Source organism: Mustela nivalis (assembly GCF_964662115.1).
Source record: "Mustela nivalis genome assembly, chromosome: 2".
NCBI lineage: Eukaryota > Metazoa > Chordata > Mammalia > Carnivora > Mustelidae > Mustela > Mustela nivalis.
In genome coordinates this window covers 91,435,389-91,448,503 of record NC_139021.1, presented here as the reverse complement: position 1 = coordinate 91,448,503, position 13,115 = coordinate 91,435,389, and the positions used below count along the sequence as shown (strand labels likewise).

At 35.8% G+C, this 13,115-nt stretch overlaps 1 protein-coding gene across 10 annotated transcripts in view; it reads left to right on the top strand.

Annotated features, from left to right (window-relative positions):
* Positions 1-13,115, top strand: part of SPIDR (scaffold protein involved in DNA repair) — a 589,061-nt gene that overhangs the window by 102,382 nt on the left and 473,564 nt on the right. For 9 of the 10 annotated variants that reach the window (XM_082718857.1, XM_082718850.1, XM_082718858.1 and 6 more), the window contains one exon: positions 2,186-2,349. The exons of the other annotated variant lie outside the window; for it this stretch is intronic. In XM_082718857.1, coding sequence (XP_082574983.1) covers positions 2,186-2,349 — 164 coding nt within the window. The remainder of the gene's footprint in view (positions 1-2,185; positions 2,350-13,115) is intronic. 10 annotated transcript variants of the gene reach the window in all.

Here is a 13,115-nt window from a genome sequence, read left to right as displayed (position 1 = left end):
CCCCCTGCCCCTCCAAAACCTTCAGATTGTTTTCAGAGTCCATTGTCTTTCATGATTCGTCTCCCTGTCCAATTTCCCCAAACTCCTCTCTCCTCTCCATCTACCAGGTGAGTTTTAAACACAATATACCTAGACCTCCTTCTACTTATATTGGATTAGAGTCTCTGGGCCTTAAGGCCCAGAATTGTGATGGAGAAGGAAGAGCCCTGAATTAAAATTGTCAAAATCTTTTCTTCTTTTAAAAAAAATATATTCCCCCTGCATTTGTGTTTTTTTGTAACTTTGAAAAAGCTTCTTAACTTTTTGGAGACTCAGTTTCTTCATCAGTAATTGTCTTGCCTGCTTCATAAAATTATTGTGAAGAATGAAAGGTCTTATTAGTTTGGGTTGTGGTATATCATTAAATAGCACTCAGAAGCTGCAGTATAAGGTAGGAACTTCTCCAGGGTAGGAACAGTGTTCTGTATTATCTCCTGTGTTTGTTTTGGTATTTTAAATGTCTAGGATGATGTAGTAGGCTCTCTGTAGCACTGCTTTTACTGAATGAATGAGGAACAAATGGACAAATGCTACAAAAAGTACAATAGCTCTGGGGGCACTTGTATTCCTCAGAGCTCTGCCTTTCCCTTGACTTTCTGCTGTGATGCTTTAGCAACCTGGAGAATTTATGTGTTTCATTGCCTGGCTTTCATGAGTAAATGTGTTGTTACATATGGTATTTCCCTGCCATTCTCTAATGGTAAGAGTGGTTGCTGCAGTTATTTTACTGCTGTTATGTGTCTGCTTCTCCCAGACTAGTCTGACCTCCAGTCTTTTATAATCACTCTAGTGGACTTTTATCTTCTGGAACAACGGTATCAGAAAAAAGAAGACTTACATTTTTGTTTGCTTTATTCCATACTTTTACCTTTAGCTTAAATTTTTCTTTTCTTTTTTTTTTTTTTAATTTTGAATTCCCTTTTAGGTGTTAAAGCTAGTAAGTTATTTTATTTTTAATATTACTTCTATCTGGAAATAAGATTGTTGCTAGTATACCTCTAAAATAGGGTCAAGATATCTTACTAGCCCTCTGAGTTGCTGAAGTAGCTGTGAAGGAATATTTGGGCTTTGTACTGTAGGAAAGGTTTACCTTACATGCCTCAGAGATATCTCAGAGATTAATTTACCCCTAATAGCTACTTTTATTTCTTTAAAAATAGATTAAATTTGGTTATTTGAAATATGAAAATAATTTAACTTCCAAATTAAATTTTGCAAAAGTAGCACCTAGATAACAATGCTTATAAAAGTAAACTAAAAACTAAATTTCCTTGTTTTTTTAAAACTTGATGCAAAATCTATAAAAAAAAGTTTTAGGTTAAATTCTTTAAGAAGTCTGTTAACAAGAGACTGATTATGGGGCACCTGGGTGGCTCAGTGGATTAAGCCTCTGCCTTCAGCTCAGGTCATGATCTCAGGGTCCTGGGATCAAGCCCCACATCAGGCTCTCTGCTCAGCAGGGAGCCTGCTTCCTCCTCTCTCTCTGCCTGGGTCTCTGCCTACTTGTGATCTCTGTCTGTCAAATAAATAAATAAAATCTTTAAAAAACAAAACAAAACCAAAAAACAAGAGGCTGATTAAAGGGGCCCCTGGGTGGCTGAGTTGTTGAGCATCTGTCTTTGGCTCAGGTCCTGGGATTGAGCCCCATGTTGGGCTTCCTGCTGGGCAGGAAGCCTACTTCTCCCTCTCCCACTCCCCCTGCTCATATTCCCTCCCCCACTGCCTCTCTGTCAAATAAATAAATAAAAATCTTTTTTTTTTTTTTTAAAGGACACTGATTAAATAAACAGTGGGTCAGCTATGCAGTGGAATACTATGTTGCAGAAAAGAATGAGGATACCCTGTTACTGATATGGAAAACCTCTGTTAAGTTAAAAAAAAAAAAATTAAAGTGTATCAGAAAGAAGGAAAAAAATTGTATTTTATTTCCTTGAACATGCTGGAAAAACCCTAGGAAGATACAAAAATAGCTAATAAAAGTAGTTACCTGAGATAAGAGATAAGAGAAGGAGTGTATTTTTCACAGTCTTTTAATATACATTTTAAAATTTACTCAGCAATATGGATGTTTTTAACTACTGAGAATAAAGAAATAGATTAAGAAACATTAAGCATATATACAATTATTTAAAATTGTATTTTTTAGATGAACTACAATTTATTGACTGGGAGATTGACAGTGACAGGGAAGATACTAGTGAGTGTAATGAATCTGAAGATGGTGAGAATGTTGTGGAAATATCAGACTGTGGTTCTTGTTCAAGCAATCATTCTTCGACTAGTGAAGAGAGGCCCTCTGAGCTTGCAAAGGTAAGTACCATTTCTCTCAAAATTCTGGTTAGGACATTTGTTAATCATAGTCTTTTGGTGTTTCATTTTTAACTCCTTTTTCCAGGGCAGTCACTTTTGACTCTTAGTGACTCTTTCATTATTTACCTCCTTGTCTCTAAATAACATGCTTGTAATGTGCTTATAAACATGGGTAACATGGATAACCCACTCCTCATGGGTAACATGGGTAACTCACTCCTCCTCACCCACTCCCTGCACCTGCTAACATATGAAACTTTTTCCATTCCTCTATTCTCTCAGGACACATGTATCAAGATTTGGTTAGATTAGGATTTAGCATTGTATAATATTCATAACCAAGGTAAATATTAATTATTTTTCCTTCACAACTTTTCATTTTCCTTGGAGTTAATTATTTTGGGTTTTTGTTTACCTAACTTTATTTATTGTTAATAAAACTACTTTTTTTTGCCATTGTTTAGCTCTCCTGTAAAGGTTTTCAGGCAAAGTAGGCAGTCCAGCTGTTTTGTCTTTTTGGAGAGCTCATTCCCACAACCTCCTAGCTGCTCTAAGTTGAACTCATCCTCTCTGCTTTGTGAATTTAGCTACCCTTACATCTCTCTTCACCATCTTCCTGGTAATTCCCTTCACCTCTTTCTAATGTAGAGCAACTTTATCCTGCATTCCATGTCTTCCTTTTTCTTGGTTTTCACTCTCAGTATGATTGAGGACATCTTCTAGTAGCTTTCAATGAGAGGATTTATGGAAGAGAAATGGCATGTCAGAAGATGAGTTTATCACACTTTGATAAGTGGATGGCAATTTAAATAGAATTTTAGTTTGGAAATTATTTTTCTTCAGAATTTTGAAGGCATTATTTCATTGTCTTTTAGTTCCAGAGTTGCTATGAAGAACCCTGAAGCTATTCTCATTCTTGATTTTTTTTTTTTTAAGATTTATTTATTTGAGGGAGGTGTGGGGAGGGGCAGGAGAGGGAGAGAGAGAATTTCAAGCAGACTTTGTGTTGAGCAGAGAGCTCAGTCCTGGGACCCTTACATGTTGACCTGAGCTGAAATCAAGAGTCAGTTGTTCAACTGTGTGAACCACCCAGGGTCCCCTCTCATTCTTGATTTTTTAATACTTCTTTTTTATCACTTCTTTTAAGCAGTGTGATTGTGATATGCCTACAGGTGGTTTTCTGCTTGGAGTTGATCAAACTTTTTGAGTATGTGGTGAATCTGCTCCAAGTCCATGTTGAAGTTTGGTAATTCACTATGACGACTCTCAGCATTTAGTGTACAGTCAAACTCAGGGCTATGATTTATTATAGTGAAACAATACAAAGCAAAATCAGCAATCTTTCACGAGTTTTATTCCAGTGGAGTCACACAAGGTATGCTTAATTGCTCTAGCAGTGAGTTTTTGATAATGTCTGTAAAATTTTGCCTGCTAGGGGAGCTCATTGGTGACTCAATGCCCAGACTTTCTGTTGGGGGCTGGTAAAGTAGACACTCTCTCTGCCTTGCATGTACTGGAATTTCAGATTTCAAGAAGGAAAATAGGTATTCAGCCTAAGCCATAGGGTCTTTTCTTTTTAATGCAAGCTCATCCTTTTTTTGGTTTTGGTCTTGCTTAATAATTTTCCTCTTTTGCCACCTGAACCTCTTTCATTACTGGATCATGCAGCCTGTCAAGAAGCGGGGGGGGCAGGGGGTCCTGCAAAATTGTGTAAAGACCCTCCCCTAGGAATCAACACAGGTCTGTGCCACAGAAGTCCCTAAAATTTGGAGTTTTGAAACTCAGATGCATGCCTGAGGTAAAAAAGCTTGGACACAGACAAGGTGAACACAGGGTTCTGATGGCAACTAGGGAGACAAGAGTGATTGATTGCTCTTCTGTGAGGGTTCCTTGAAGAGTGAGGGATGTGAGTTTTCAGCTCTTGGGCTAGAGAGTGGGGTGCCACCATATTCATCCCACATACCCATCAGCACTGAAAGTCTTCAGGGAGAAAAACAGGGCCACCTAGTGGATTCTGGAGCTGCTTAACACCAAGCCCTGCCTCCCTGGCTGCTGCTCCCCATCTTCCCCCACCACTGAGGGCAAGTCCTGAGAATCAGCACAACAGACCCCTTCCCAAGAAAGCCAGTACAAACAGTTTGCTTGCACTGAGTTTACTGATCATAGAGTTCTGAAAGCTTCAGCACTGAGGAAAACTAGTATCTAGCGTCCTTTGGACTTTTATTCTTTATTTCCTTCTTTTTCATTTATTTTCTTATTTTTTGCAATTCTTTTTAAAAAGTTGTTTACATTTTTATATGTATATTTTATATTTTTATTTTTTGTTTACTTTCATTAGCATTTTTTATTTTTATATTTTTTTCTTACTTTGGGATCTAGATTCTTTATTTTTTTTTAAGATTTATTTATTCATTTATTTGAGAGAGCAAGCACAAGTTGGGGGAGGGAGGGAGAGGGAGAAGCAGAGTCCCTGCTGAGCTTCTCCCAGGACACCGAGATCATGACCTGAGGTGAAGACAGAGGCCTAACTGAATGAGCCACCCAGCTCCTGTCTTCCTTTCTTTTCTGGACAAAATGATGAGATAGGGAAATTTATTCCAGAAGAATGGCAGGTAGTACTCACAGCCAGGGATTTATTTAATCAATATAGCTAACTAGAATTTAAAACAATGATTATAAGGGTACTAGCTGGGCTTGAAAAAAGCATAGAAGACACTAGAGAATCCTGTACTGCTGAGATAAAAGACCTAAAATCTAGTCAAGCTGAAATTAAAAATGCTGAAATCAAGATGCAGTTCCAAGTGGAGGCCCTAAAAATGAGGACAGGTGAATCATTGGACTGAATCAGTGATATAGAAGATAAAAAGTTGGAAAATAAGGAAGCTGAAAAAAAGAAGAAAACAGGTAATGGATCACAAAGGTAGACATAGGGAATTCAGCAACTTACTAAACTCTTATAACGTTTGTATCATAGGAGTCCCAGAAGATGTAGGGAGAAAAAAGGGACAGTTTATTCAAACAAATTATAGGTGGAAACATCCCAAACCTGGAGAAAGACACAGACATTAAAATCCAAAAAGCAGAGAAATCTCATTAAATTCAAAAAGAGGCAACCATCACCAAGGCATATCATAGTCAAATTCACAAAATAGACAGGGAAAGATTCCTGAAAGCAACAAAATAAAGAAAAGTCCTTATCTTATGAGGGAAGACAGATCGGGTTTGCAACAGATCTGTCCGCTGAAACCTTGTGGGCCATAAGGGAGTTGAAGGAAATATTCACTGAGATGAGCTGGAATTATTCAAAGTGGTACATTGGAATTAGTCAATGGGATGAGTTGGGATTATTATTCCAGTATTCCAATATTTAATGTAATGGGTTGGAATTATTTATCCAGCAAGGTTGTCATCTGAATAGAAAGAGAGATAAAGAGTTTCCTAGACAAACAAAAAATAAAGGAGATTGTGACCACTAAACCAGCCCTGCAAGAAATACTAAGGGGACTCTATGAGCGGGGGAAAAAATACCAAAAAGAACAAAGACCAGAAAGGACCAGAGAACATCACCAGAATCACCAGCTCTACAGGTAACACAACAGTGCTGCATTCATATCTTTCAGTAATCACTTTGAATGTATATGGACTAAACGCCCCAATCAAAAGACACAGGATACCAGAATGGATTACTTATGCTAAGTTAAATAAGTCAGAGAAAGACAAATACCATATGATCTCACTGATATGTGGAATTTAAGAAAGAAAACATGAACATGTGGGAGGGGGGAAAAGCAAAAAAGTCATAAGAGAACAAACTGAGGGTTGCTAGAGGAAGGTGAGAAGATCATCAGCTAGATGGGCGATGGGTATTAAAGTGGGCAGTTGTGTGATGAGCACTGGGTACTATATGTAAGTGTTGAATTACTGAATTCTCCAGAAACCAATATTGCACTGTATGTTAACTAACAAAATTTAAATTTTAAAAAAAGGGAAAAAATGGAAGAATATGTGTTTATATGGAATATCTCTAGAGTGGTAGGAAGCTGTTTTTACTAAATAACTTGTATGCTATTTTGAATTTTGAACCAAGTAAATTTATTGCTTGCATTAAAAAATGTTTTCTAGAAAAGGACATTCTGTAGTAATATCCAGAATATATCGAGAACTTGAACAAACGAGTAAGGAAAAGACATAGCCCAAATGAAATTCAGGTCATGAATAGGAAAGGGAAACCTGAATGGCCACTAAGCATGTGAAAAGATGCTCAGTCTCACTAGTAGTATGGGAAGTGTAAATTAAAAATGAAATATCATATATACAATACAGTGGAATAAAACAGACTACATTGGAATGTATGAGTTTGTATTTTCCTGCAATTTTTTATTCAGTTACATTTATTGGTATATGTGTGTTGAATTACAATATGTAATGTATTTTTTACTGTTCTTAAGTAAAAATATTTGAAAGCCACTGTTCAGAGGAATTTTCACACATGGCTAAAGGAATATACATATATATGTGACTATTCATTATAGCCTTGTTTAGAAGAGAAAAAATTTCTGAAAGCTAATTTTCTTTGAACACAGGCAAATTGGCTTGTATAAAGTAAAGTGCTATATTATCATCATGAATAATATTGAGGAAGTAAGCCAGTTTACCAAAGAATCTGTACAGTTTGATACTGCATTATATGAAGTATATAATAATGCAAAAGAGTAGTACATATTAATAACCAACAATCTTGGAGGAGAGGAAGTTTTTCTCTAGACACATTTTTCAAGTTGCTGCAATAATATCACTTTGGATCATCATTCTCTGCAGTGCAGCTGTGGTAATGTGCACTCAGATCTTCAGCTGCAAGGAACACAGTTGATTGACAGCCCCAACTGCCATCCTTCAGGATCCTTCATTTTGTTTGTACTAGGGCCGTGTTACCCATGGGCTGCATCTTTTACTCAGTTCTCTTTATTTTTTACTTCTTGTCCTCTTATAGTTTTCAGACCTACACTGTGGTCCTAAATCTCTCCTTGACTCTACTTTCTCCCTTTTATCCTTTGCAGGTGCTTCCTTCAGTGAATCTCTTCTATAGCTGATGTTGTCTTGGCATCTGCCCTCAGGAGATTAACTCATACTTGCATGCTCTGCCCAACATTTGCAGTTACACTAGCACCTCCTTCCTCATACTTAGACAATACCTTAACTTTTCTCTTTTGTTTATTTAGCATTTCAGGTTGGTTGAGAAAAGTAAAATATGTGATGGTTTTGTGGACTTGTCTTATATTCACAGTTTTTGTGAATATTTGTCTTTGAATTTGCATAGAAGCATACCCTGAGAAAACCTAGTAGTGGTGAGCAAGTGAGCCTGGGATGGAATAGCAGTCAATCAGGGATCATTCATTATTGTGGGGATCTGTAACTTAGCACTGCTGTAAAACTCTGGGAGCCTCAGGATTATCCCATCAGGGGATAGGAAAGGGGCAAGACTGCTGAGTTACTTATGTAGATCCCTTCATTCCTTGGTTATGGGATGGCCCTTGGTGGAATTTGGGTGATGGAATATTTCCTCGTTCGTATAGACTACTGCATAAGTGGGGAAAATGGCTTATGGCAGCCAGAGAAATCCCTGAGGCAAAGAAATGGAATTGCTGGAAACTGAAGATAGAGCCAGTGTCACTGAAGATAGGGCAGGAGATATGAGTAGGGTGTCAGCAGTGTTTTATAATGTTTAAATGAGCCATGTACATTGAATGAAATGGAAGAGGGGAAGATTTATATTGTAATTAGGAATTTTGTATTACTTAGTTCTCCAGAAACAAACTGTCCCTTATCTTTTTACTGTTGAATAATTATTACTGTTTTATGAACAATACACTATTTGTCTCTCATTCATGAATGTAGAAATAGAACATATATGGTGTGTGAATACTTACTCTGTGGGAGAATCATGCTTTCACTCAGTGGGAAACATTAATTATTATTTAGGTCTGTTTTGAATTACTTGCTCAGGCTGACATGAGTGAAGTTATTGATTTAGGAAAAATCTGGCCTGTGAGCATAATTTCACCAGTTCTCTGGAGCAGAATTCTGGTAGCGCTTAAGTAAAGGGAACTGAACTCTTAATAATAGCACATGCTAACATTATGAATTCTTTCTTGTGGGACATTCTTCTAAGTGCTGTACTATGTACATTAGCTTAGTTAAACCTCATACTCACTCTTGTGAAATGGGAACTATTGTTACCATCCCTAATTTTCAGAGGGTTCTAAGGCATATAGAGATTACGTAATTTTTCTTTGGTCATAAAGTAGTATGTGACTGAGCCAGGATTCTAACTCAGGAGCTCTGGTTTCTGAGCTGTGGTCCTGGCCATTTTGTTACAGTGTCAATAATAGTAATAGCAATTGATAACATGATAACCCTGTGTTTTTACTATATGTCAGGCACTTTACTGAAGTGCTGATCATGTCAGCTAGATGTCATTAATAACTCCATTCTATAGATGAGAGACTAGAAATACAGATAATAAACGGCAGAATCAGATTCTAACTTAAAGAATCTGATCCCAAATTCTCTTAATTACTTACTTAATTACTTAACAGTTTAACTACATGTTCAACTACTTGGAGAAAAAGCATGATAGAAATAAAGAGAATAGCAATAAGTTCTCTTTATAATGTCATCTTTTAGCACATTTGACAAATACAGTTGATTACTGATGTTAATTTCTTTATTGGTTGGTATGTCTGTCTGGGTTTTCACAATTTCTGTGTCTTCAAAGAACAAATCCTGTAGAGGGCAGCAGAGACACAGCAGTGGTTTCTCTTCCTACCCTACATTTTTCAGGAAGTGTGAAGGATGTTTGATTTAGGTGAGCTTTGTTATGTAATTTTCACGTATTTTATGGAGTGACTCCTATGCAAGTTAACAGGCATAATAAATATCAGTTGAACTGAATAAGGTTCAGGTGTTTGTTGAAGGTGTGCAGCATAAGCTGGCTGACACAAATAAAGATCTCAAAGTAGTTCATGAAGTTTTTAAGAGAAATGAGGTTTTCAGATTTGAAATACCTATTCATTATTATGAAATAGATGTTTCCTTTGTATACTTAACAGTAGTGGTAGAACAAATGATTTAGTATCTCATAGATGAAATACGGAAAAGTTTCAATAAAGTAAGGATAAAATTTTGTATTCTTACATGGGAATATATCATCTTTTGCAGAGTGATCTTTGAAAATATTTCTAAAACTGAGCATATTTATAATCTTATCTTTGTTTATTTTTACTCATTTGTTTAAATTTATATAGACATTTGAAAGTAATACTTTTAATTATATTTCTAATGAGTTTTAATAGTGAATTGGAATAAAATGATGTGACTAAATTTGTACTAATTGTTGATGTCTAAGTACTGTTCATTGCATTAATCATATGTAGACTTGAAATAATTATGGTGATCAAAAACACATTTTAGCAGCTGGCTCCCAAATATAATTATGTTTAAATAGAAACTGACAAAATTTAATGCTTGTAAAGGGAGTCTAGAGTTTTTAATAACTTTTTAAATTATATTTTAAAGATTTCATTGTACATTGCACTTCAGAAGAAATCCATATTCTAATGTGTTCTTGTAGTAAAAAAAGGAGGAATGGTAGAGCTTATATTGATGAATGTATATTTTTTGTTTATATTATAATTTACGTTTGTTTATACAAGGCCTACCTTGGAGATACTGTAGGTTCCATTACAGATCACCCCAGTAAATACTGTAATAAAGTGAGTCAAGTGAATTTTTTGGTTTCCTAGGGCATGTAAAAGTTGAGTTTACATTATACTATCGTCTCTTAAGTGTGCAATACCATTATGTCTAACAAAACAACCTAGTACTAATTAAAAAATACTTTATTGCTCAAAAGTGCTAACCATCATCTGAGCTTTCAGCATCTGATAATTACTGATCACAGATCACTGTAACAAATATCATCATAATGAAAACGTTTGCAATATTTTAAATTTGAAAAATTACCAAAATGTGACCCAGAGACACAAAACGAGCAAATGCTGTTGGAAAAATGGCACTGATAGGCTTATTTGATGTAGGCTTGACACAGACCTTCAACTTGCAAAAATGTACTGTGAAGCTCAGGTGAAGTACAATAAACAAGGTAATGCCTGTATATATGATCTTTATATGATAGATACATGATCTATGTGTTCATGATCTCATAATCATATTTTGGTTTTTATTCTCTATGAAAGTATGTGCCCATATGATTTATAGCATCTGTTTCAGAATTTACATCCTAAATTTTCCAACATCTCCCTTTTTAATTGTCTAAACTTTAGCTAATGAGTTACCAGTTCAGGACCTTTGTCAGTTTCACTTAGTATAAATGTTCCTCCTCTCACTGTCACCTTGTTATCCCGGGCAGAAAAGTATGACTTATACTTAAAGTGAAAAAGCAGTTAACTGAGATGAGCCCTGATATGACTCACATACTAGAATCAGCAGCTATTGCACCTGTTTAGGGACATAAAGGAAAATATGCCCATAATGAATGTAGACACAAATATAGAAACATGAAAATTTTGTGATTAAATATACAATATATGAAATAAAAAAATTCCATGCGATTATAGAAGACTGAGAAATAAGTCAATGAACTTGATAGTTGAGTAGAAATTATTTAATTTGAAAAGTAAAAAAGAATTTTAGAAAATGAAGTTAAACTAAGTGACTTGGTAGGATGATATCAAAGGATCCAGCAGAAGTTATTTAACCTGAAAAGTGAAAAAAGATTTTAGAAAATGAAGTTAGCCTCAGTGACATGGTAAGACAGTATCAAAAGATGCAGCAACACATTTTATTTTATTTTATTTTATTATTTATTTATTTATTTTTAAAGATTTTTATTTATTTATATGACAGGCAGAGATCACAAGTAGGCAGAGAAGCAGGCAGAGAGAGAGGAGGAAGCAGTCTCCCCACTGAGCAGATAGCCCGATGCGGTGCTCGATCCCAGGACCCTGGGATCATGAACTGAGCCGAAGGCAGAGGCTTTAACCCACTGAGCCACCCAGGTGCCCCCCAGCAACACATTTTAATGGAATTCTATAAGTATAGGAATTCTATAAGTATAAGTAATGGAATTCTATAAGTATAGGAGAGGAGAAATGGGAGCAAAAATGTTTGGAAAAATAATGGTTGAAAATTACCCCAAATTGGTGAAAGGCACCAACTTGAATGTACATATTCAAGAAGCTCAGTGATCTCTGAACAAAATAAATACAAGAAAATCACACTTATGCATACCATAGACAGGCAGTTGAAATGACAAAGACAGAATCTTGAAAGCACCCTGAGAACTAAAAATAACAATAACTCATAGCTGACTACTTACCAGAAACAGTGCTGGCTAGTAGGCTCTAGAACACCTTTACATTGCTGGAAAAATTAACACAGAATTCTGTCAGTGAAGATACTGTTTATGAATGAAGGCAAAATAAAAACCTTTCCAGATAAACAAGAATTAAAAGATTTCATTGCAGCAGAAATATGTAACAAGAATGGTAAAGGAAGTTCTTCAGGCCAAAGGGAAATAATACCAGATGAAAATTCACATCTTTAGGATGGAATAGAGGACATGGCAATTGGTAAATATGTGAATAAATAAAAAAATCTCCTCCTTACCTCCTATAAGTTAAACCTTATAATATAAAGCAAAAATTACAACACTAACACTGTAACATGGTATTTATGGCACATGTTGATGTAATAAGACAGTTGTAGAATAAAGGATTGGGCTAGATAGAATTATATGCCTTACTTAGTTCTTATTTTATGGAAGTGGTAGAATAATAGCTCTAAGTCCACTGTGAAAAAAATTTAAAGGTGTATGTTATGATTCCTACAACAAACCCTAAAAATAAAAATAAAATATTAATAAGTAGAGCTAAAAATCAATAGGAAAATGAAAGTAGAGTTTAAAGTGTATTTAGAGAATATAAAAGGAGGTACAAAGATATAACAGATAAATATAAACAGATGAGATGAAAAGAAGACTTAGGGGCACCTGGGTGGCTCAGTGGGTTAAGGATCTTCCCTTGGGTTCAGGTCATGATCACAGGGTCCTGGGTTGGAGCCCCACATCGAACTCCCTGCTCAGTGGGGAGTCTGCTACTCCTTGTCCCTCTGCCCCTCACCCCCCAACTTGTGTGTACTCTTTCTCTTCTTCTCTGTCACAAATAAGTAAAATCTTTAAAAAAAAGAAAACAAATAGTAAAATTATAAACCTAGATTAACTTATTAACAATTACATTAAGTGAAAATAGGTAAAGTATTTTACTGAAAAGGTAGAGCTTGATACATTGGTAAAATGCAAGACCTTCCTATCTTCTGTCTACCAGAGGTGCATTTTTTAAAATTTTTAATTAAAAAAAAAAACATATAATGTATTATTAGCCCTAGGGGTACAGGTCTGTGAATCACCAGGTTTACACACTTCACAGCACTCACCATAGCACATACCTTCCCTAATGTCCATAACCCCACCTCCCTCTCCTGACCCTCCCTCCCCCCAGCAACCCTCAGTTTGTTTTGTGAGATTAAGAGTCTCTTATGGTTTCTCTCCCTCCCGATCCCATCTTGTTTCTTTTATTCTTTTCCTACCCCCCAAACCCCCCACACTGCATCTCTACTCCTTATATCAAGAAGATCATATGATAGTTGTCTTTCTCCAGTTGACATATTTCACTAAGCATAATACCCTC